The sequence below is a fragment of the Euleptes europaea genome, chromosome 10, assembly GCF_029931775.1.
Source record: "Euleptes europaea isolate rEulEur1 chromosome 10, rEulEur1.hap1, whole genome shotgun sequence".
NCBI lineage: Eukaryota > Metazoa > Chordata > Lepidosauria > Squamata > Sphaerodactylidae > Euleptes > Euleptes europaea.
The window spans coordinates 11,381,114-11,402,941 of record NC_079321.1 but is presented as its reverse complement, the minus strand read 5'-3'; the positions used below and the strand labels follow the sequence as shown (position 1 = coordinate 11,402,941).

The 21,828-nt window shown below is 46.8% G+C and overlaps 1 protein-coding gene across 1 annotated transcript in view; it reads right to left on the bottom strand.

Annotated features, from left to right (window-relative positions):
- CD2AP (CD2 associated protein) overlaps positions 1-21,828 on the bottom strand; it is a 113,824-nt gene that overhangs the window by 73,147 nt on the left and 18,849 nt on the right. The window contains exons 2-3 of the mRNA XM_056856843.1: positions 10,528-10,926; positions 10,281-10,386 (exon numbers count right to left, since the gene is read on the bottom strand). Of these exons, the coding sequence (XP_056712821.1) occupies positions 10,281-10,386; positions 10,528-10,926 (505 nt within the window). The remainder of the gene's footprint in view (positions 1-10,280; positions 10,387-10,527; positions 10,927-21,828) is intronic.

Sequence of the window (21,828 nt, the reverse complement as noted above, 5' to 3'; positions counted from 1 at the left end):
CTTGTGACCACACACATACACACTGACTAGGTTATTCAAGATCAATGATAAAGCATGGACATAAGTTGACTTTTACTATTTTCCTTAGCACCATTCTTAGAGAAGGAGGAGGAAGAAGAGTTGGTTTTTATATGCCGACTTTCTCTACCACTGAAGGAAGAATCAAACTGGCTTACAATTACCTTCCCTTCCCCACAACAGACACCCTGTGAGGTAGGTGGGGCTGAGAGTGTGTGACTAGCCAAAGGTCATCCAGCTGGCTTCATGTGTAGGAGCAGGGAAACCCATGGTAATACTGCACCTAGACAGCTCACCAAATGTTTAACAATGAAGACTGAACAGACCAAATAGAATTACCCAAACAGCCAGTGTGATGTAGGGGTTACAGTGTGGAATTAGGACCTGGGATACCTGGATTCAAATCCTCACCCTACCTCATAGCTCACTGGCTGACCTTGGGCCAACCACCACCTATCCTTCTTTACGTGGTTGGCCTGAGAAGAAAAAGGGGTGTGGGGAGACCACACAAGCAGCCCTAACGTATAGAAAGTTTGGGATAGGAATAATACTTATAAAAACCTCAAATGAGGTGAGATGCAAACAGAGCCTTAAACAGCATTAGAATCATGAATACTTTACATGTTTCTTTTATCATCATATTATGAAGAAGCCCAGATCACCATTCCAAAAGCACACAGATCTCTGCTAAATCTTTTGGGGGATTTTTGTTATTGAGTCATAGCTGACTTAAGGCAACCCCTTAGAGTTTTCAAGGAAAGAGACCTTCAGAGGTGGTTTGCCATTGCCTGCCTCCATGTAATAAGTCTGGTATTCCTTGAAGGTCTCCCACCCAAATACTAGCCAGGGTCAGGGCTGAGAGTGTGTGTGACCGGCCCATGGTCACCTAGTAAAGCTTCCATTGCGCGAGTGGGGATTTGAACTTGGGTTTCCCAGGTCCTAGTCTGACACTTTAACACTTTAACCGCTGTACCTCGCTGACTCTCAAATCTCATTTTACACCAGAATATTTTACTGCAGGTATAGCTTGCGAATAACCATGCTAATGCTCTAAAATTCTAAACTCATTCACAAAATGAATTATTCCTCAAAAACATCCACCAAACACTTTTGTTTCCAACTTTTAACAGATTAAAATGTCAGGATGTACCATTCTACAGGCTCTGATTCATTGGCAGCACATCTTAAAGCTGCAGAGATACATGGCAGCTAAGTTTGCAAGGCTTTTAAAGATTATTTTCTACATTCAAAATATAAAATACTAGTCAAGGTCTATGCCCCGCCCCAGACAAATGATTTAACAAAGGAGAGTTCCCGATTAATGGTTAGTTTCTTAATTCGATCAAATGTAATAAAGTTCACTTTTGAGAAAAGAATTCTTCAACTACATGTATTGAATTTAAAAGGCAGGGATATAATTTGACTCCTACCACTCTCCTGAATGCCATAATATTACACAGACAGCTATCCAGCTGTCTAAAGTCCACCATCTTTACCGAAAGCAGTATTAGCAGTCATTTATGAGCAGAATCCAAGCACAGGAGAAGTTAATATGCATAAAAGAAAAAAAGGAACAGCGTTCTTTTTAGCAGCGATTTAAGTGCAGGACACTGCCCACCACAGAACTGAAGCTTGTCTGACATGAATTTAACAATACTCTCTCTCCTAACACGCACAACAAAATTTCATTAAACAGTTAAAGCTCCCTTCTTCAAAAAATCAACTTTTACCCAACACCCTTCCATATACAGGGAGATAAGATCCCCCTAAAAAAGTTGTCTCGTTAATGCTAGCCAAGGGATTGTTTCCCTTGTATGAACACATGAACATGATCACATGAAGCTGCCTTGTACTGAATCAGACCCTTGGTCCATCAAAGTCAGTATTGTCTACTCAGACCGGCAGTGGCTCTCCGGGGTCTCACGCAAAGGTCTTTCACATCACCTACTTGCCTAGTCCCTTTAACTGGAGAAGCTAGGGATTGAACCTGGGACCTACTGCATGCCAAGCAAATGCTCTACCACTGCGCCACAGCCCCTCCCTCAGCCACAGACCCATTTTCTGGGCAGCGTTCCTGCTATGTCAGTAAATTATGGGGAGAGGGGGCTTTCTCACACTCACACCCTCCTTCCTCCCCTCATTCATCACAACCTAATGAATCGCTTCATGGTTCGCAGCAAGCCAAACTAAGAAATAATGGCTTACAGTCGTCCCGCAAAGCAGGTTTACAAGGCTCGGTTTGTTTGAAGGACAAGCATAAGGAATATATTCGCTGTCATGGCTAACTACCGTGTTTTCCCGAAAATAAGACACTGCCTTATATTTATTTTTCCTCAAGAAGACACACTATGGCTTATTTTCAGGGGATGTCTTATTTTTATTAAGTATGGTACAACAATCTACATTTATTCAAAGATAGTTAAGTCATCTTCTTAACTAAACCTGCTCGATGGGAAACGAACCCCGCCGCAGTAGACACCTGAGCTGACTCCGCCAAGCCGAATCTGCCCCGACTCTGGGGTAAGCGGCTTCGGGATCGCAGGCTACTTTCTCACAGACAGCCTGGAGAGTTTCCCCAGGTCCCCCTCTCCCATTTTACAGTCACACAGAACCGAACCTGCACGCATCTGGTCCCCCCCCTGAAACTTAATACTGAGAGACAGAAATGCCCCCGGTTCTCCCCCCACCCCATACACAATTCCCCCCTTTTAAACAGGGTGAAGGGAAGCATCTGCAGAAGGAGAAAAGAAGCCGTTTTTATCTGATGAGGCAGTCCTCGCTCTTCTTCCTTTGGATCTCACCCAAACCCCACTGGGTCAGGAAGGTGGAGAGGGAAGCTGCCTGATTCCTGCATTGTACTGATTTAAGGATCGCCGCCAAGATCTGGCTTTGTTCCATCGTTGGTGAATGCCCCGATCCTCCTCATAATCCCCACCTTCCCCCGACGATACGATTCTCTCCCGGAGGGCGGGCGGGCAAGGGGGGTCTTCCAGAGCCTCTGTCCAGCCGGTCATTCAACCCAGATGTGCCAAGAGCGGAGGTGATTTCCAAAGCCTCTTTTGTTTGGGGGGTGCGCAGGGAATCAAACCTCTCCCCACCCCCACCCCCGCCAAAGATCCTGAACGGTGAAGGGGCTGAGTCAGTGCAAGGCACGGCCCACAGACCCCGAGGTTCCCATCCCCCCAAAGCGCGAGCTGTTGGATTTCAACCTGGGGGCTGCGGTGACGGCGGCAGTGCGCAGCGTCGCCCGCCTCGAACAGCGCCTTACTGCTCCGCGCAGGTACGCTGCATATCACCATGTCTTATTTTCGGGGTATGGCTTATATTGCACAAATGCTTAGAAATCCTGCTATGGCTTATTTTATGGGTATGTCTTATTTTCGGGGAAACAGGGTAGGGCTTGCTGTAAGCCACAAACATAAAAAAGGCCATGTTGAATCAGACCAAGGTCCATTAAGTCCAGCAGTCTGTTCACACAGAGGCCAACCAGGTGCCTCTAGGAAGCCCACAAACAAGACGACTGCAGCAGCACCATCCTGCCTGCGTTCCACAGCACCTAATAGAATAGGCATGCTCCTCTGATCCTTGAGAGAATAGGTATGCATCATGACTAGTATCCATTTTTACTAGTAGCCATGAATACCTCTCCTCCGTGGACATGTCCACTCCCCTCTTAAAGCCTTCCATGTTGGCAGCCATCACCACATCCTGGGGCAGGGAGTTCCACAATTTAACCATGGTGTACTATGTAGAGGAGGCAGGGCACAAGCTCAAGGATCTTCCAGACTTATTTACATATGCTAAACCATAGCTGGAAATGACATCTGCAGCCTAGGTCTGAACCAAATCCTTTCTGAGCTATACAGCCCTGAATACACCATCCAAGTTCCAAAAGAACCATTCATCCATCTTAGCTCCGCCTATTCAAGGAGACTCCGGATGCATTTCATTAGATCTTGAAGCCGCTTCCGAAACTGAAGGAAGTTTCAAGGAAAATTTGTAATGCGGGTGACCTTCACTTCAAAGTAAAAACCTTCAAAAAGTGCCTTAAGCATACCTGAAATAGCTCTCTGGATCCCTGCCTTTGAAGAACCGGTACAATCATAATCTCATCCAAAGATCTGTCCCTTATGAGTTCTCCTAGGCTTCTTGGCAGAGACAGTACCTCATTAAAGTAGTACTTGATTTCCCACAACTGGACCAACATCAAAGGACATCCATCCTTCAAGCTACTCTGCTTCTTTCAAACAGCTCACTTAAAACCCTCTCAAGGAAATGCCTCTTCCACGCATCACCTTCCTCTGTTCTCTGTCCACTGTCAAACTTCAGGCTGCACACTCCTCTGGAGTTTCGTTCCGCCGACGCATTTAAAGCAGGGGTTCCCAACCTTGTTAAGCCTACATGGCGTAGTGGTTAAAAGCGGTGGTTTGGAGCAGTGGACTCTGATCTGGAGAACCGGGTTTGATTCCCCACTCTTCTACATGAGTGGCGGAGGCTACTCTGGTGAACTGGGTTTGTTTTCCCATTCCTCCACATGAAGCCAGCCGGGTGACCTTGGGATAGTCACTCTCTCTCAGCCCCACCTACCTCACAGGGTGTCTGTTGTGGGGAGAGGAAGGGAAGATGATTGTAAGCCGGTTGGATTCTTCCTTAAGTGGTAGAGAAAGTCGGCATATAAAAACCTCTTCTTCTTATAGGTACCGCGTAAAAAACGCTGCCACAATAAAAGGAGATCGGCTGCTTTCATTCGGGAAAACGCTGTTTGGTTTCAGTTCCTAAAGGAAGGGGAAGGTTTGCTTTCCAATTAGTCCTGGAGGAGCTGCCACACCCAGAGACGGAAGTGAGTCCACGGTTAACGTCAAGCAGAAGATGCATGGCTTCGTTGCACCAATCTGGAATAAGTTCAGTGCTTTGCTAGCTAGTATGGAGGAACCATTTATTTGCCCTGTTTCACTCAAGACCCTTTGGAGTTTATCCCCAAGACCCAAGAAGTAAGTTGGTATCAGGAAATACAACTGCAGATGGTACAGCAACCATGTACAGTGCACTGGGGAAGCACTGGCTTCTAGTGACACTAGTTAAATTGTGGAACTCCCTGCCCTAGGATGTGGTGATGGCTGCCAACTTGGAAGGCTGTAAGAGGGGAATGGACATGTCCATGGAGGAGAGGGGTATTCATGGCTACTGGTCAAAATGGCTACTAGTCATGACGCATTCCTATTCTCTCCAGGATCAGAGGAGCATGCCTATTCTATTAGGTGCTGTGAAACACAGGCAGGATGGTGCTGCTGCAGTTGTCTTGTTTATGGGCTTCCTAGAGGCATCTGGCTGGCCCCTGGGTGAACAGATTGCTAGACTTGATGGACCTTGGTCTGATCCAGCATGGCTTTTCTGATGTAGTGATGGCACTGTGTATAAATCATAATGTAAAGTATGTGAAAGACAAAGATAATTGGTTAGGAAAGCTGTATTCCAATAAAAATGACTATTGTAACTCTCCCTGCTTACTGGAGTGTCTACCTGCTGAGATCATTACTAGAATCATAGAGTTGGAAGGGTCCAACAGGATCATCTAGTCCAACCCCCTGCACAATGCAGGAAAATTCACAATTACCTTCCCCCACACCCCTAGTAACCCCTACTCCACCCCCAGAAGATGGCAAAAAACAAACAAAAAACCCTCCAGGATCCCTGGCCAATCTGGCCTGGAGGAAAAATTACTTCCTGACCCCCAAGTGGCGATCAGCACTACCCTCGGCATGCAAGAAAGGGCCATGAGAGTCAAACACTGATGCAAAACTTCTTGCCCTCTCATGCTATAAGATATAACATGGGAAACAGAAAGTTAGCAACAGAAGGTGAAATACGTTCAAATACATTTAAATATACATCTAGCTAGAATGATGTAAACAAAGCAATTTAATTTACCAGGACTAACATCTCTGCTCAAGTCAATAAATGTATTACTTTCATTGCCCTGTACAATTTACTGTAGGATCTGCCCTGCTACTGATTTTATGTAAATTAAAACTTCCAAAGCTGGTAATGCTTATGGTAATGTTTAAGTTAATGCCCACAATGACAGCCGAAACACCCTCTCCATCAATGTTTTCCTTTTCTACTGAGTTTTCCTTACTAAACTGAAGATTTTGCAATAACGAGAGCACCTCAAGGACATTGTTTTCTTAAAATTTGCACAAGACTGGATGTATCTGTCACGAACAAAACTGAGGATGTGTTGAACGAATATTGTAAACAGTACATATTTATAGGGTATTAGAACCCTCATATGACTAAAAGCATGCATATAGTGGAATATACTTTCACACACAACACAGTCTGCCCTCTCCAAACTGAAAGAAGAAGAGTTGGTTTTTATATGCCGACTTTCTCTACCATTTAAGGAGGAATCAAACCGGCTTGCAATCACCTTCCCTTCCCCTCCCCACAACAGACACCCTGTGAGGTAGGTGGGGTCGAGAGAGCTCTAAGAGAGCTGTGACTAGCCCAAGGTCACCCAGCTGGCTTCATGTGTAGGAGTGGGGAAACAAATCCAGTTCGCCAGATTAACCTCCACCGCTCATGTGGAGGAGCGGAGAATCAAACCCAGTTCTCCAGATTAGAGTCCACCGCTCCAAACCACTGCTCCAAACCACTACACCACTACAGCCTCTGCACTGTAACAGTGATCAGATGAATAGTTTTGTCTGGGTGTCCTGCCCTTACGGATTGGGTCCTGTAGGCATAAAAATAATAAGGCGTGGAATAAAATTCTGACATCCAGCACTCACACGTTTTCTACTTAACAGATGGTCAGTACCTGTCAATTGAGGTTACCCTGATCATCAGAACAGACTCTCTCCCAGTTCCTCCATCCAACTGGTGATCTGCACTGCCCCAGCCATCTGCACTGACCCACCTCCCGTATTCTCGCCCAGGTGTGACCCATTATGATCTGCAAGAATCTCTGGATCACAACCGCTGTGTCTCTGAAGCCTTTGCCATTAAACAAGCATGACGCAAGCAACCAACATTCTTGGAGTGATAGCCAACAAAGGAATTTTGTATTCTGTGAACACACTTCCTGAACAGAGGGAAACAGTATTTTTTGCAGACAAACACGGCTTCGACCGCAACGAAAAAGTACTGCAAGTACTTTTCATTTTTAATAAGCAGTTACAAACATAGCAATTCCCTTGCTGCACTACACAGGCATCCATAACCTGGCGCTATACTGAAGGCTTCATTCCAGTGACTTAAAAACACTCTGGTGTGGAATAAATTCCTCAGGCAGTCGCGTGTTCTTACTAATTTAAAATATTAATATAAGTATTGTTAAAGCAGAAGACACTAAACTAGATCAGGGAAAGGCAATTTCTGTTGCAGGAACCAAACACTGGAAATACCACACCATTTTGTTCAGGATGTAGGGCCAGTTCTCCAAACAAACAATCACAAAATCACACTAGGTTGTGAGAGAGGGGGGCTCAAACAGAGCCCCCCAACACCCCCCCCGCATTGGCAGCACCTCTGGGGGCCAGCAGCAGAGGAGGCGAGGGGCATGTCTTATGCCTCTAGGTCTGAGCAGTACTGGCTCCCCATATGTGCGACCCTTCCCCATTGTCTCCCCCCACTTCTGTTTGGTAGCATACCAAAACTCTCCGCAGTGAACCAGATTAAAAAAGGATGCTGATTCCCCAACGATTTCCACCGAAAAGCAGCCAAGGAAAACCCCAGCTAAAATTAGAGCAACTGCTAATTAACAACCCAAACAGGATTGACTCCGCCATCCGGCGCTTCCGCCAATTATCGCATTGTCAGGACTTGTTGTGTGGCAACAAAATGAGGCCCCGGCATTGTTTTTCGAACATAATATCCGCCTTCTCCTTGAAAAGGTCTCCTGCCCTCCCTCGTCCCCAGCCACTCCACACACAGCCTAGTATCCGCAGCATTTGGGTGCCCCGGTTTTACTCCTCCGTCCCAACCTTGTGTAGTCCAAGGTGCAACTCCTGTCTCCCAGCGCCAACTCTGTACCCGTCTCTGGGAAGGAAAATTTCTCGCTGGCTTCCCAAACCAGACAGTTGATGGCTCAGCAGGAGAACCAAGGAGCCAAGACATGTAGCTCCACTGCTTAATTTAACACTAGCAGGCACACTGGAGCTTCCGTCCCTGCGCCTACACGACCCTCAGCGCAACCCTGAGCAGAGTTACTCCAAGTCTAAGGCAATTGGTTTAGACTGGAGTAACTCTGCATAGGATTGTATTGTTTGTGGATACTCTGGAGGCAGAAAAAGCGTTCTTCTCCCTCCACTGCTGCAAAGAAAAGCACAAGATTGCTCAGAAACCGGGTCACACTGAAGCCCAAAACCACAACAGCATCCCTGCCCAGCAGATGCGGGATAAAGGGGGGAGGACCCCTCCAGGGCAGGAGAAGGAGGGCTTCATTCCTCCGCACCCTGACCTGGGAGTTAGCCTCAGCCTAGCAGGATTTGCTCCCATGCAGCCTTGCCTGGGATCGGTGCAGGAAGAAAAGTAGGGAGGAGAAGGAAGCCGCCTTGGGCAGAGCTACTCCGGCCTGAACCTGCTGGGATGGTTTAGACGAGACTGGATGCTGCACTGGGATTGGGGCCGGGGGAGGCTGTGGAACGGGCACTTTCACACAGCCCAAATAATGCACTTTCAATCCACTTTCAGTGCACCTTAACGATCGTTCGCAAGCAGATTTTGCCAGTTCACACAGTAAAGTCCACCTTCAAAGTGCACTGAAAGTGGATTGAAAGTGCATTTATTTGGGCTGTGTGAAAGTGCATTATTTGGGCTGTGTGAAAATGCCCTGAAGTCTCATGCTGCCAGTCCGTAGTGAGGCAAGGCGAAAGAGAACAAGAGGCGCACTTAAAAGGCTGGCCACCTTTTGGGGGGCCTTTTTACACATGCCAAATGACGCTGATGTGCTCTGGGTAGCAGCTGCTCCGAATAAATAACTGTTTTCTCGCAAATTAGGTCTTGAGTCTTCTTCTTCTCTACGAACCATTTTACCACATCAATGCACTTCCCATCCCCTTCCAACGCACTTTAACAATCGTTTGGGAGTGGGTTTCCCTCTTTCACACAGTAAAAACCCAGCTGCAAAGTGGATTTTATATCATGCTGAACAGTGCACTTTCTATTCCCTTTCAACACACTTTAACTATCATTTGCGGGTGGGTTTTGCCCTTCCACACAGCAAAAAAAAAAAAAACACCCAGCTGCAAAGTGCAGTGAAAGTGGATTTTGCATCATGCCAAATAATACACTTTAAATCCCCTTTGGACACACTTTGGGCAAAAATGCCCGGTTGCTTTAGCCTCCTTTCTTCCCTGTTCCAGCCAGGATTCGTGCGTTCGATCCTGGCTGAATCCTGGCTGGAACAGGGAAGAAAGGAGGCTAAAGCGACCGGGCGTTTTCGCCCTTTAACAATCACTTGCGAGTGGGCTTTGCCCTTCCACACAGTAAAAAAAAAAAAAACAGCTGCAAAGTGCAGTGAAAGTGGATTTTGCATCATGCCAAATAATGCACTTTCAGTCCCCTTTGGACACACTTTAACAATCGCTTGCGGGTGGGCTTTGCCCTTCCACACAGTAAAAAAAACCCAGCTGCAAAGTAGTAGAAAAGAGCAAGAGTCCAGTAGCACCTTAAAGACGAACAAAAATATTTTCTGGCAGGGTGTGAGCTTTCGTGAGCCACAGCTTACTTTTTCAGATACTAGAAAAGAGCAAGAGTCCTGTAGGACCTTAAGGACTAAGAAGAATATTTTCTGGCAGGGTGTGAGTTTTCGTGAGCCACAGCTCACTTCTTCAGATACTAGAAAAGAGCAAGAGTCCTGTAGGACCTTAAGGACTAAGAAGAATATTTTCTGGCAGGGTATGAGCTTTCGTGAGCCACAGCTCACTTCTTCAGATACCAAAGCTCCTACCCTACCAGGAAATATTTTTGTTCGTCTTTAAGGTGCTACTGGACTCTTGCTCTTTTCCAGTATCTGAAGAAGTGAGCTGTGGCTCACGAAAGCTCATTCCCTGGCAGAAAATATTTTTGTTCATCTTTCGGGTGCTACTGGACTCTTGCCCTTTTCTACAACAGAAAATATTCTTGTTAGTCTTTAAGGTGCTACTGGACTCTTGCTCGAAAGCTCCTACCCAGCCAGAAAATATTTTTGTCAGTCTTTCAGGTGCTACTGGACTCTGGCCCTTTTCTACCACTGCAGACAGACGAACGCGGCCGCCCACCGTGCACCAGCTGCAAAGCGCATTCAAAGCGCATCACCCGGCACGTGTGAAGAAGCCCCGACACCCTTTCCACCTGGGCTCCCGTGTGAAGCGGGCCCGATTGATGCTTGGAGAGAGTCGCAAGCGGGCCCCGCGGAGAGCCCCACCGCCCGCCCTCCAGAGATGCCCACCAGCCCCATGCTATTTGGGGTCGGGGGGGGGTGTCTCTGTGCCCGTCCCACCGCCCCAACCCCAGCCTCCCCCTTACCCATGCTGCGCCGGCCCGGCGGGGAGCCGCGCCGCCTCGCCCCTCTCCGCCGCCTCGTCCCTCTCGCCTCAGGCCGGACGCGGCGGCCCGTCCATGGGCGGGAATGGCGGCGGGCGAGGAGGCTCCTTCCAGCGGCCGCTTCCAAGGGGCGGCGTTTCCCTGCCCGCCCCGCCGCCCCTTCAGCGCCGGCTCGGGCTCCCTGCCCGCCGGAACGAGGCGGGGCCGAGGCCTGCCAAATCCCGCGAGGCCTCGGCGCTCGCCCCGCGCCAGGTGCCGCCGGCCAGCCGCCCCGCGCCGGGCCGGGCCGTTGCCAGGGGCGGCCTGCGCCCGCCTGAGGGGAGCGGCCGCGGGATGGCAGTTGGGGCCGGGCCGGCGCCTCAGCGCGGGAGGGGGGGAGGCCTGGCCACGGCGGCCGGATCAACGAGGGCGCGACCCGTCCAAAGGCCTTTTGAAGGGCGCTTTCACACAGCCCAAATAATGCGCTTTCAGTCCACTTTGAAGGTGGGTGTCAGGCCATTTATGCGCGGGAGGGTTTGCTGCTTTCTAGAGGTGCGTTTTCTCCAAATAATGCGCTTTCAATCCACTTTGAAGGTGGATTTGAGGCCATTTATGCGCGGGAGGGTTTGCTACTTTCTAGATGTGCGTTTTCCCCAAATAATGCGCTTTCAATCCACTTTGAAGGTGGATTTGAGGCCATTTATGCGCGGGAGGGTTTGCTGCTTTCTAGAGGTGCGTTTTCCCCAAATAATGCGCTTTCAATCCACTTTGCAGGTGGGTTTCAGGCCGTTTATGCGTGGGAGGGCTTGCCTTGGGTTTGCTGCTTTCCAGAGGTGCGTTTTCCCCAAATAATGCGCTTTCAATCCACTTTGAAGGTGGGTTTGAGCCCATTTATGCCTGGGAGGGTTTGCCTTGGGTTTGCTGCTTTCCAGAGGTGCATTTTCTCCAAGTAATGCGCTTTCAATCCACTTTGCAGGTGGGTTTCAGGCCGTTTATGCGTGGGAGGGTTTGCCTTGGGTTTGCTGATTTCTAGAGGTGCGTTTTCCCCAAATAATGTGCTTTCAACCCACTTTGAAGGTGGGTTTCAGGCCATTTATGCGTGGGAGGGTTTGCTGCTTTCTAGAGGTGCGTTTTCTCCAAATAATGCGCTTTCAATCCACTTTGAAGGTGGGTTTCAGGCCATTTATGCGTGGGAGGGTTTGCCTTGGGTTTGCTGCTTTCTAGAGGTGCGTTTTCCCCAAGTAATGCGCTTTCAATCCACTTTGCAGGTGGGTTTCAGGCCATTTATGCGTGGGAGGGTTTGCCTTGGGTTTGCTGCTTTCTAGATTTGCATCCCCCCCCCATCCCCCATCCCCCATCCTAGTGCTCAAAACTCTGCATGGGGGCTTACTTTTGCGTTTGGGGAATTTGGATAGGGGAAATTTGCACTGACAGAGCAAGAAATCCCAGGCAAAGCCTCCCATGCATAAATGGCCTTACTGTGTGAACTGGCAAAATCCACTTGAAAACGATCGTTAAGGTGCACTGACAGTGGATTGAAAGTGCATTATTTGTAAGGTTGCCAACCTCCAGGTACTAGCAGGAGATCTGCTATTTCAACTGATCTCCAACCAACAGAGATCAGCTCACTTGGAGGAAATGGCCACTTTGGCAATTGGGCTCGATGGCATTCTCAGGCTCCACCCCAAAAACCTCCCACTGGTGGCGAAGTAACCCTAATTATTTGGGCTGTGTGAAAGTGCCCTGTACAATTTTCAGGGTGTAAACTTTCGAGAGTTCTGTGGTCTGCAGGGCTGTTTCGCTAGGAAAGAAGGCAATTAAGGGGAGACGTGGTCTATACAATTATGCATTGTATGAAGAGAGTGGACAAGGAGAAGTTTTTCTCCATCATACTAGAAAACTGTGTCATCTGCTGAAGCTGGAGGGTGAGAGATTCAAAGCAGAGGAAAGGAAGTTATTTCTTCACACAACACATAGTTAAATGGTGGAACTCCCTGCCCCAGGATGTGGGAATGGATGCCAATTTGGAAGGCTTTAAGAGGGGAGTGGCTGAGGCTCAGTGGTAAAGCATCTGCTTGGCATTTAGAAGGTCCCAGGTTCAATCCCTGGAATCTCCAGTTAAAGGGGCTAGGCAAGTAGGTGATGTGGAAGACCCCTGCCTGAGACCCTGGAGAGCCGCTGCTGGTCTGAGTAGACAATACTGACTTTGATGAACCAAGGGTCTGATTCAGTAGAACGCAGCTTCATGGAGGAGAGGGCTATCTCATGGCTACTAGTCAAAATGGATACTAGTCATGATGCATACCTACTCTTTCCAGGATCAGAGGGGCATGCCTATGATATTAAGTGCTGTGGAAAACAGGCAGGATAATGCTGCGGCAGTTGTCTTGTTTGTGGGCTTCCCTGGCTGGCCACTGTGTGAACACACTTCTGGACTTGAGGAGTCTTGGTCTGATCCAGCATGGCTTTTCGTATGTTCTCATGAGAGTCAAAGTTCACTCAGAGAGCTCTGACTCTCGAAAGCTCATACCATCAGATTACTTGCCTCCGTTTCCTTCCTTTTCCCCACTTCTCTTTCCTGTTTCCCTCCTTCCCTCCCCTTTCCCCTCCCTTTGCTTCCCCTTTTTCCCTTTTCTTCCCTTTCCCCATTGCTGGGTCTGACATGATCCTATCTTGAACCCCTCCTTTCCCCACATGTCCTGATTATCAGTGATCCATTGCCCCCCTTCCTGAGATATAATATGGGCATGATATTGTAACAACCCAACCATACCAGCATTGTTCCCTACATAGGGCATTGGGCGCCAAACCTAGAATCATGGATTTACAGCATGCTATGGTTTTACTAGGAGCCTTGTGGCAGTCAAAAGCTCTGCTCACGACCTGAGTTCGATCTCTACGGAAGTCGGTTTTAGGTAGCCCACTCAAGGTTGACTCAACCTTCCATCCTTCCAAGATCGGTAACATGCCCTCTTGGCAGTCTGACAAAGCGGCCTGTCTCACACACAGTCTGGGTCGTTCAACTTCTGTTTATTGAACAAGGAAGAACAGTCCTGATGGTACTCCGGAGCCATGGCTTTGTGAGTGTTGCGTCACCAAAAATGAACTAACAAAAAGGCTGACAAGGCTTTGAACACATGAAGCTGCCTTAAACTAAATCAGACTCTTGGTCCATCAAAGTCGGTATTGTCTACTCAGGCTGGCAGCGGCTCTCCAGGATCTCAGGCACAAGTCTTTCACATCATCTACTTGCCTGGTTCCTTTAACTGTAGATGCTGGGAATTGATGCTCTACCACTGAGCCATGGCCCCTCCACGAAGGAGGATTGTACACATGAAGCTACCTTATACTGAATCTGACCCTTGGTCCATCAAAGTCAGTATTGTCTACTCGGGCTGGCAGCGGCTCTCCAGGGTCTCAGGTAGAGGTCTTTCACATCACCTACTTGCCTGGTCCCTTTAACTGGAGATGCCGGGGATTGAACCTGGGACCTTCTGCATGCCAAGCAGATGCTCTACAAACTAAGCCACTGCCCCTCCCCTATGCTCTGTCATAAACTGGTGGAGCCCACTTTGTAAATTGATACTGCAATAAAATCTTGCTCATCTTTCAGGCTCTGCTTTGTTTTTGTGGATGCAGTAGAGGAGGAATTGCTTTCCCCCTCAGGTTTCTCAACAAATATGAACTCTGAAAGCTGGGGGCGCCTTGAAGAGAAACGAAATTTTATGCCAGGCTCATCTTAGGCGGGCAGATTCATAGATATATGACTCAGCTCTCTGAATTATAAACACAGCATCTGTTCCTGTTTTTACAAACCCTTTCTGCCTTCGTGGTGTAAGTCAGACCCAAAGTATTTTATTGCCATGTGGTCTGCCGAGCTGAGGTGGTGGACCACAAAAGAGGCTGGCAAGAATGCCAGTCTAACTCTGTATTACAACCAGACCTTCAGCCCTCCTGTTGTTATCCAGGAGTACCACAGATTCCTACTATGTAGGCCATGTAGCACTTATGCCACAGTATGGCCAACCCTCTTAATTTCAATGGGATTTTCAAGCAACAACTAAGACTGTCAACGTTATTAAGTTAATTATAGCAATCACATCATTCAAACCATGATCTCATTGAAGTTTGGCCCTTCGTCCAATCAATTTGGTTTTCCATTTAAAAAAAAAAAGTCTTGGAAGTGACTTTAAAAGAGTATCATCATACAGATCACAAAGGTGTCCCTGCTCCCTCCTTTCTTCGTCAACTCTTGAAGAAAGAGCATAAAGATGGCTTTTTCATGCTCATCACCAAAGCTAAGCTGAAAGTACTTCTGCCAATAAGAACCACTTAGTGAATATAACAAGGTTATGTATGTACGTGCTGTCAAGTTGCAACCAATTTACAGCGACCCCAGCAAGGGACTTTCAAGGCAAGTGAGGAGCAGAGGTGGCTGGCCGTCGCCTTCCTCTGCAGAGTCTTCCTTGGTGGTCCCTGATCCAAGTACAGCCCTACTTCACTTCCAAGATCTGGTGAGATTGGGCTATACCATACCATTCCACATCCCCCCTAACAAAGTTAGCTGCCCCCAAATACTCTAATCCAGGTCCAAGAAGTCCAAAAGATTACCATCTCTAAACACATCTGTCATCTAAAAAGAACTTTGCTCCAAGGAACATGTAGCCCCACCGCTATAAAGTTAAGACAGCAATAGTTAAAAATGTTGGCTTTTCAACTGAAAAATAGGTTCCTGCTTATGCACCAGTGTGAAAAAGTCAATTCTGTCTTCCAAGACAAACAGCAAACAGCCCACTCCCTCTACTGGCCTGACATAAAAATAACTCACTTTGCAAAGACCAAGAGGACAAATTGATTTCCAGCAAACATAACAGAAATAAATATTATGGGGCACTGGAGGTGGTATTTTAAAATAAAAATTGGTATCTCAGAGAGCTAATGCTGTGTAGTTGTTAAGAGTCATACTAGAATCTGAGGACCTGGGTTTAAATCCTCATTCTGCTATGAAGCACGCTGAGTGATCTTGACTCAGCCTCTCTCCTCCCTGCCTAGCCTACCTCATAGGGGCTTGGATCCAGCTGTGTGCAAACAGAAACATAAACTGATATATCTATATCTATAAATCTATATATTTTAAATTTATTTACAGTCAAAGACCAGCAGAATCAGACACAATACCCAAAAATGTGTTAAAACTGTCTAGTATTATTAATAAAATAATTTCCAGACCTTAATGCATAGGCTACTAGGTACTACTCCAACATTACTGGCATAGTCATATCTATATACATACATAGATATATATACACATACATACACACATACTTGGTGTTAATAAAGATTACATTTAAATACACATAGAAAATACACATAGAACTCTATACAGGGAGTGCAGTTAATTAAAAGATAAATTTAACAATAATACCTTAGGCCATCTTCTGCCTTATTAGACATGCCAATGTGCAAAATCTTGCCACCTTAAGGGTAGTTTCATTAACACAGTTGGCAAGAAAAAGGGCAACTGATATTTATATAAACTTCCATATTAGGAGCCCCGTGGCGCAGAGTGGTAAGCTGCAGTACTGCAGCCAAAAGCTCTGCTCACGACCTGAGTTCGATCCCGACAGAAGTTGGTTGCAGGTGGCCGGCTCAAGGTTGACTCAGCCTTCCATCCTTCCGAGGTCAGTAAAATGAGGACCCAGCTTGCTGGGGGCAAAGGGAAGACTACTGGGGAAGGCACTGGCAAACCACCCCATAAACACAGTCTGCCTAGTAAATGTTGTGATGTGACGTCACCCCATGGGTCAGAAATGACCCGGTGCTTGCACAGGGGACTACCTTTGTCTGTGTGTCTGTCTGTCTTAGTTCTCTTTCTATAAGAGTTCTAGCACAAGTGGAAATTTTGTACTAAATCCAACCCAGCTTTGTTATGAAGATAAAACGAAGAAGGGCGAACAATATATGCCACTCTGAGCTTCTTGAAAGATGGATAATGTACTAATAGTGCAACCCTGAACAGAATTACACCCTTCTAAGTTTATTGAAGTCAGTGGGTTTAGAAAACGTGTAACTCTGCTTAGGATATAGCACTGTAAGACAAATCGTTCCCTGAACATGCTGTGTTACCCTAAGCAGGCAGTCTCCACTTAAGTATATCAGGAAAGTGTTCTTAGGATTGTGCTGTTGGCTTGAACTCGGCCATCTTTGCTGACATGAAAATAAAGGAATGCCAGCAATCCAGTTCACCGCACTGAGCATTCTTCTGCCGTATGATGGGTAATTTTCCTGGCAGAGTTACTGTCTTTCAGGGTAACATAGCATTATCTCACAGCAGTAGATGATTCATTGCTAAGACGGGTTAGTGAAAACACTTCTGATACAGTTTGATTTTTTTGGCCTTGACCAATTTTCACCCAAATGCGAACTTTCTTTTTAAAAGAAAACACTTCGAAACACCTGGATGGTGGTTTCATCTGAAGTGTGCTTTATATCACTTGATATAAACACTATGGAGATTTGGACATGTAAACACTGTGCAGACTTGAACATAAGGTATACATCAAGTGATACAAAACACTTCAGATGAAACCAAAGATAAGCCCCTTTTAAGTCCATTGACTTCCATGGGAAAGAGTTGGTGTGCCGCGCCGTATGGTTTGTAAGCAAATGCATGGTTTCCGCATCTTTTAACAGGAAAGGATAACCACAACCGAATGCTACCAAAGTTCTCTGTCACAGAGGAATAATAACTGAGCAATTTCAAATGAAAGAATTTTGAAAAAAAAGTTTTCCATATTCCAGTTCCTAAAACCTGCAAGTCTAATTTGTATGCAAGTTGTGTGCTGGTTGTACAATTTAAGCACGTTCGTTGTGGCCTCGGACACCAGTTCCTTTGTGTCTGTTCCTGGCAGCCAGCGTTAAAAAAAAAAGGGTAAGAAACAGAGGAATTATTTTTTAACCAGTCTGTTAGCACATGCCAAGAGTGATTTCTTCCAGGACAATAGCAAAAATTGGCAAGAAGGCTTCCCTCATTCTCCTGAACCATGGAAAAAAGAAGAACAAGTCCCTCCCCAAACCCTCCCCAGGCGCCACCCCCAAAATCTCCAGGTCTTTCCCAACCCAAAGCAGCCAACCCTAACCCCAACACTTCATGGGACTACTTGAATTTTATTGCGTCTTCTGGAAAGCCCCCAAAGCAGAATTTTAATAAATGAATATAGATTGTTTTGGTGGGTTGCTGTTTGAGAGGTTCAGAATTGTTTGCAATTAGGGTTGCCAGCTCTGGGTTGGGAAACACATGGAGATTTTTGGGGTAGAGCCTGGGGAGGGCAGGGTTTGGGGAGAGGCTTCAGCAGGATATAATGCTACAGAGTCCATGCTCCAAAGCAGCCATTTTTTCTAGGGTAATGGATCTTGGTCATTTGGAGATCAATTGTAATAGCAGGATATCTCCAGGTGCCACCTGGAGGTTGGCAACACTATTTGCAATGCATCTTAAGGATTTTAATTGTTTTGTGCTGTCCCTGTTGTCGGCACATGCTTGTGTAAGCTGCTTTGAGACCCCGGCAAGGGAAGGAGAGGTGGGCAATAAATATTTAAATAAATAAATAACGCCATTACTCGCTGGATAAGGCAGCTCATCCTCACCAAAATGACTCGTAGTGCAGTCCTAAGCAGAGTTATACCGTTCTGGGCCCACTGACTGCAGAAGTCTTGGAGGGGCTAACTCTGCTTACAATTGCACTATAAGACTTTCAAAAGAAGCAATTACTGCCCTCTGAAGAAAAGTTAGGAGAAGCGTAAAGCTCACAGCTGTGTTAAAGAAAGCTAATTCTTTCTCATCGATATGACAAAGCTACAGGTGTAGTGCTGCCAATCTCCAGGTGGGGCCTTCAGATCACCCAGAATTACAACGCATCTCCAGACTACAGACTAGGGTTGTCAACCTCCAGGTACTAGCTGGAGTCTCCTGCTATTACAACTGATCTCCGGCCGACAGAGATCAGTTCACCTGGAGAAAATGGCCGCTTTGGCAATTGGATTTTATGGCATTGAAGTTCTTCCGCTCCTCAAACCCCGCCCTCCTCAGGTTCCGCCTCAAAAACCTCCCATCAGTGGTGAAGAGGGACCTAGAATCCCTACTACAGACTGCAGTTCCCCTGGAGAAAATGGCTGCTTTGGAGGGTGGACTCTATGGCATTGTACCCCACTAAAGTCCCTGTCTTCCCCAGGCTCCAACCCCAAATCTCCACATATTTCCCAAGCTAGATGTGGCAACCCTACACAGCATGGTGTAGTGGTTAATAGCAGTGGACTCTAATCTGGAGAACCGGGTTCAATTCCCTACTCCTCCACATGAAGCCTACTGGGTGACCTCGGGCTACGACTGGAGAAAAAGGGGAACAAAGACCTTGGGCTAGACACAGTTCTCTCCGATCTCTGTCAGCCCCATCTACCTCACAAGGTGTCTGTTGTCAGGAGAGGAAGGGAAGGCGATTGTAAACCACTTTGAGACTCCTCAAAGGTAGAGAAAATCGGGGTATAAAAACCAACTCTTCTTCCTTTTCTTCCCTTCTGGCTTTACCCCAGATCTCCAGGAATTGTCCAGCCTGGGGTAGGCAACCGTATGCAGCTGAGATTCCATTCCTTTCTCCAAAAGTCCCATTTCAGACTTCTAGAGGTGCCAGCCCCTCCATCCAAAGCACTGCAATATTTATTTTAGGGAGAAGGGTACAGAAAGGGAAACTTCACTCAACACCAAATTCTGCAGGTACATTCTCAAAGGGCTTGATCTCTACTTTTGGAGCCTAATCAGATTATTTGTCTTCAGTTTCACTGTCTGCTGCACTTATAACCTTCCTTTTGCAACCTGGTGTCCCCCCCCCCCCCATCACAGAGGTTATTTATAGATGGGTATACTAGCAGTTTTACTGCGCCCCAGCAGCTAGGCTTTATTGCACTGGAGTCATTTCTTTGCAGTCTGCCCATAACGTTGCACTCTGCTGATTTCATGATGTCCGTAAAGATGAAATGGAAAGGCAGCCACATTAAATAATCATGTCTGTCTGCATTTGGAAAGTTACTCAGAAGCCCCTCATTAGGAATAAATAATAAACGTCACTGCTTCCAAATATTTCGCTGCTCGTTTTGCCAATCTCAGCTTTCTCCGCTGAGCATATTCCACTTTAGGGTTGCCGGCTCTATGTTGGGAAACTCCTGGAGATTTGGGGATGGAGCCTGGGGAGGACAAGGACCTAAATGGGGTAGAATGCCATAGAGTCCAACCTCTGAAGCATCCCTTTTTCTCCAGGGGAACTGATCTCTGTAGTCTGGAGATGAGCTGTAATTCCCCAGGCCCCACCTGGAGGCTGGCATGCCTACATAAGAACATAAGAAAGGCCCTGCTGGATCAGACCAAGGCCCATCATGTCCAGTAGTCTGTTCACAAAGGTGGCCAACTTGCTGCCTCTAGGAAGCCCACAAACAAGATGACTGCAGCAGCATTTTCCTGCCTGTGTTCCACAGCACCCAATATAATATACATGCTCCTCTGATCCTGGAGAGAAGAGGTCTGCATCATGACTAGTATTCATTTTGACTAGTAGCCATGAATACTCCTCTCCTCCATGAACACGTCCACTCCCCTCTTAAAGCCTTCCAAGTTGGCAGCCATCACCACATCCTGGGGCAGGGAGTTCCACAATTTAACTATGCATTGTGTGAAGAAATATTTCCTTTTATCTGTTTTGAATCTCTCACCCTCCGGCTTCAGCAGATGACCCCGTGTTCTAGTATTATGAGAGGGAGAAAAGCTTCTCCGGGTCCTCTCTCTCCACACCATGCATAATTTTATAGACCTCTATCATGTCTCCCCTTAACTGCCTTCTTTCCAAGCTAAACAGCCCTAAGTGTTTTAACCACTCCTCATAGGGCAGTTGCTGTAGCCCCCTGACCATTTTGGTTGCTCTTTTCTGCACCTTCTCAGAAGCTCTGCAATATCCTTTTTTAGGTGTGGTGAGCAGAACGGACTCATCTCATCTATACCTTTGAGAACCGGGCACATGGTGTTCTAGTTTTGTCGTCTCTCAGCTTGGAAGTGACTCACTTCAACCTCGAGCTACTGATCTCTGAACTAACACTTCTGCACATGGAAAAGGAAAGGAAAAATCCACACACACACCTGGTCATTACAACAACAGCAATACAGAAGAGGTTTCATTAATCTGGGGTCCATGTCTTCCATAGATATACACAAAACTTCCTGAAGGGTTGAATAGCTGAGAAACATTGCCTAACTTGGCTTAAAACTAATGCCATGGTGCAGGGTGTGTGTGATTCCACTGCTTGGAAAGAAGGAAGTGGGGAATCTGAAAATTCCACCAAGAAACAAAAAGAAAAGGGTATGGGCAGAGACCCAGCATGGTGTAATGGTTAAGAGCAGTGGATTCTAATCTGGAGAATGGGGTTCGATCCCCCACTCCTCCACTTGAAGTCTGCTGGGGGACCTTCGGCCAGTCTCTCTGAACTCTTTCACCCCACGCGAAGGCAGGCAATGGCAAACTACCTTTGAACGTCTCTCTCTTGCCTTGAAAACCCTTTGGGGTCGCCACAAATCAGCTGTGACTTGACAGCACTTTCCACCACCACCATGGGCAGGGAATGAGGAGGAGAAGGCAACAAAGGAAGGATGGTATACAACTGACTTCCCTCCTTAAGCCACCTCCTAACATGATGGTGGTAGAAGAGGGCCCGCCTGATGAAGGCAACAATGGCAGAGATGCTTTGACCTCTTGGCAGATATGTCCTCCGTAGAGAGATGCTATTCCAAAACAAGGAGCAGGCAGTACCTTTAATTTGTGGTCCATGGAAGGTCAGCTAATGCGCACCTCCAGATAACATACTAAGAGATGTTATATTCAAATGAAAAGCTGGAATGCTATTTGAAACGCCATGGCTAACAGCGTAGCAGCAATCCTTGTCAGTTTCAATCTTGGAATGCGACTGAAGAAAGTGACCTTGAAACAGGATGCACTGGGAGACCTATCTTGCTATATATATGATTGGCATTGAAATTGATTTGAGAACTATGCTCTTATCCTGAGGATGAAACTTGGACTGTTGCTTTAAAAAGACTGTAGAATTCCGCTGCAGAACATCATATTCTGTATTGACTGTATATAATTGTAGTGTGTAGTTTCGCTGGCTGATATTGTATTTTTGTAATTTTGATAGTATCAAATCACGTTGTATTGCACATTAAATTGTAACCTGTAGTATTGTATGCATATGGTACTTTGGCCATAG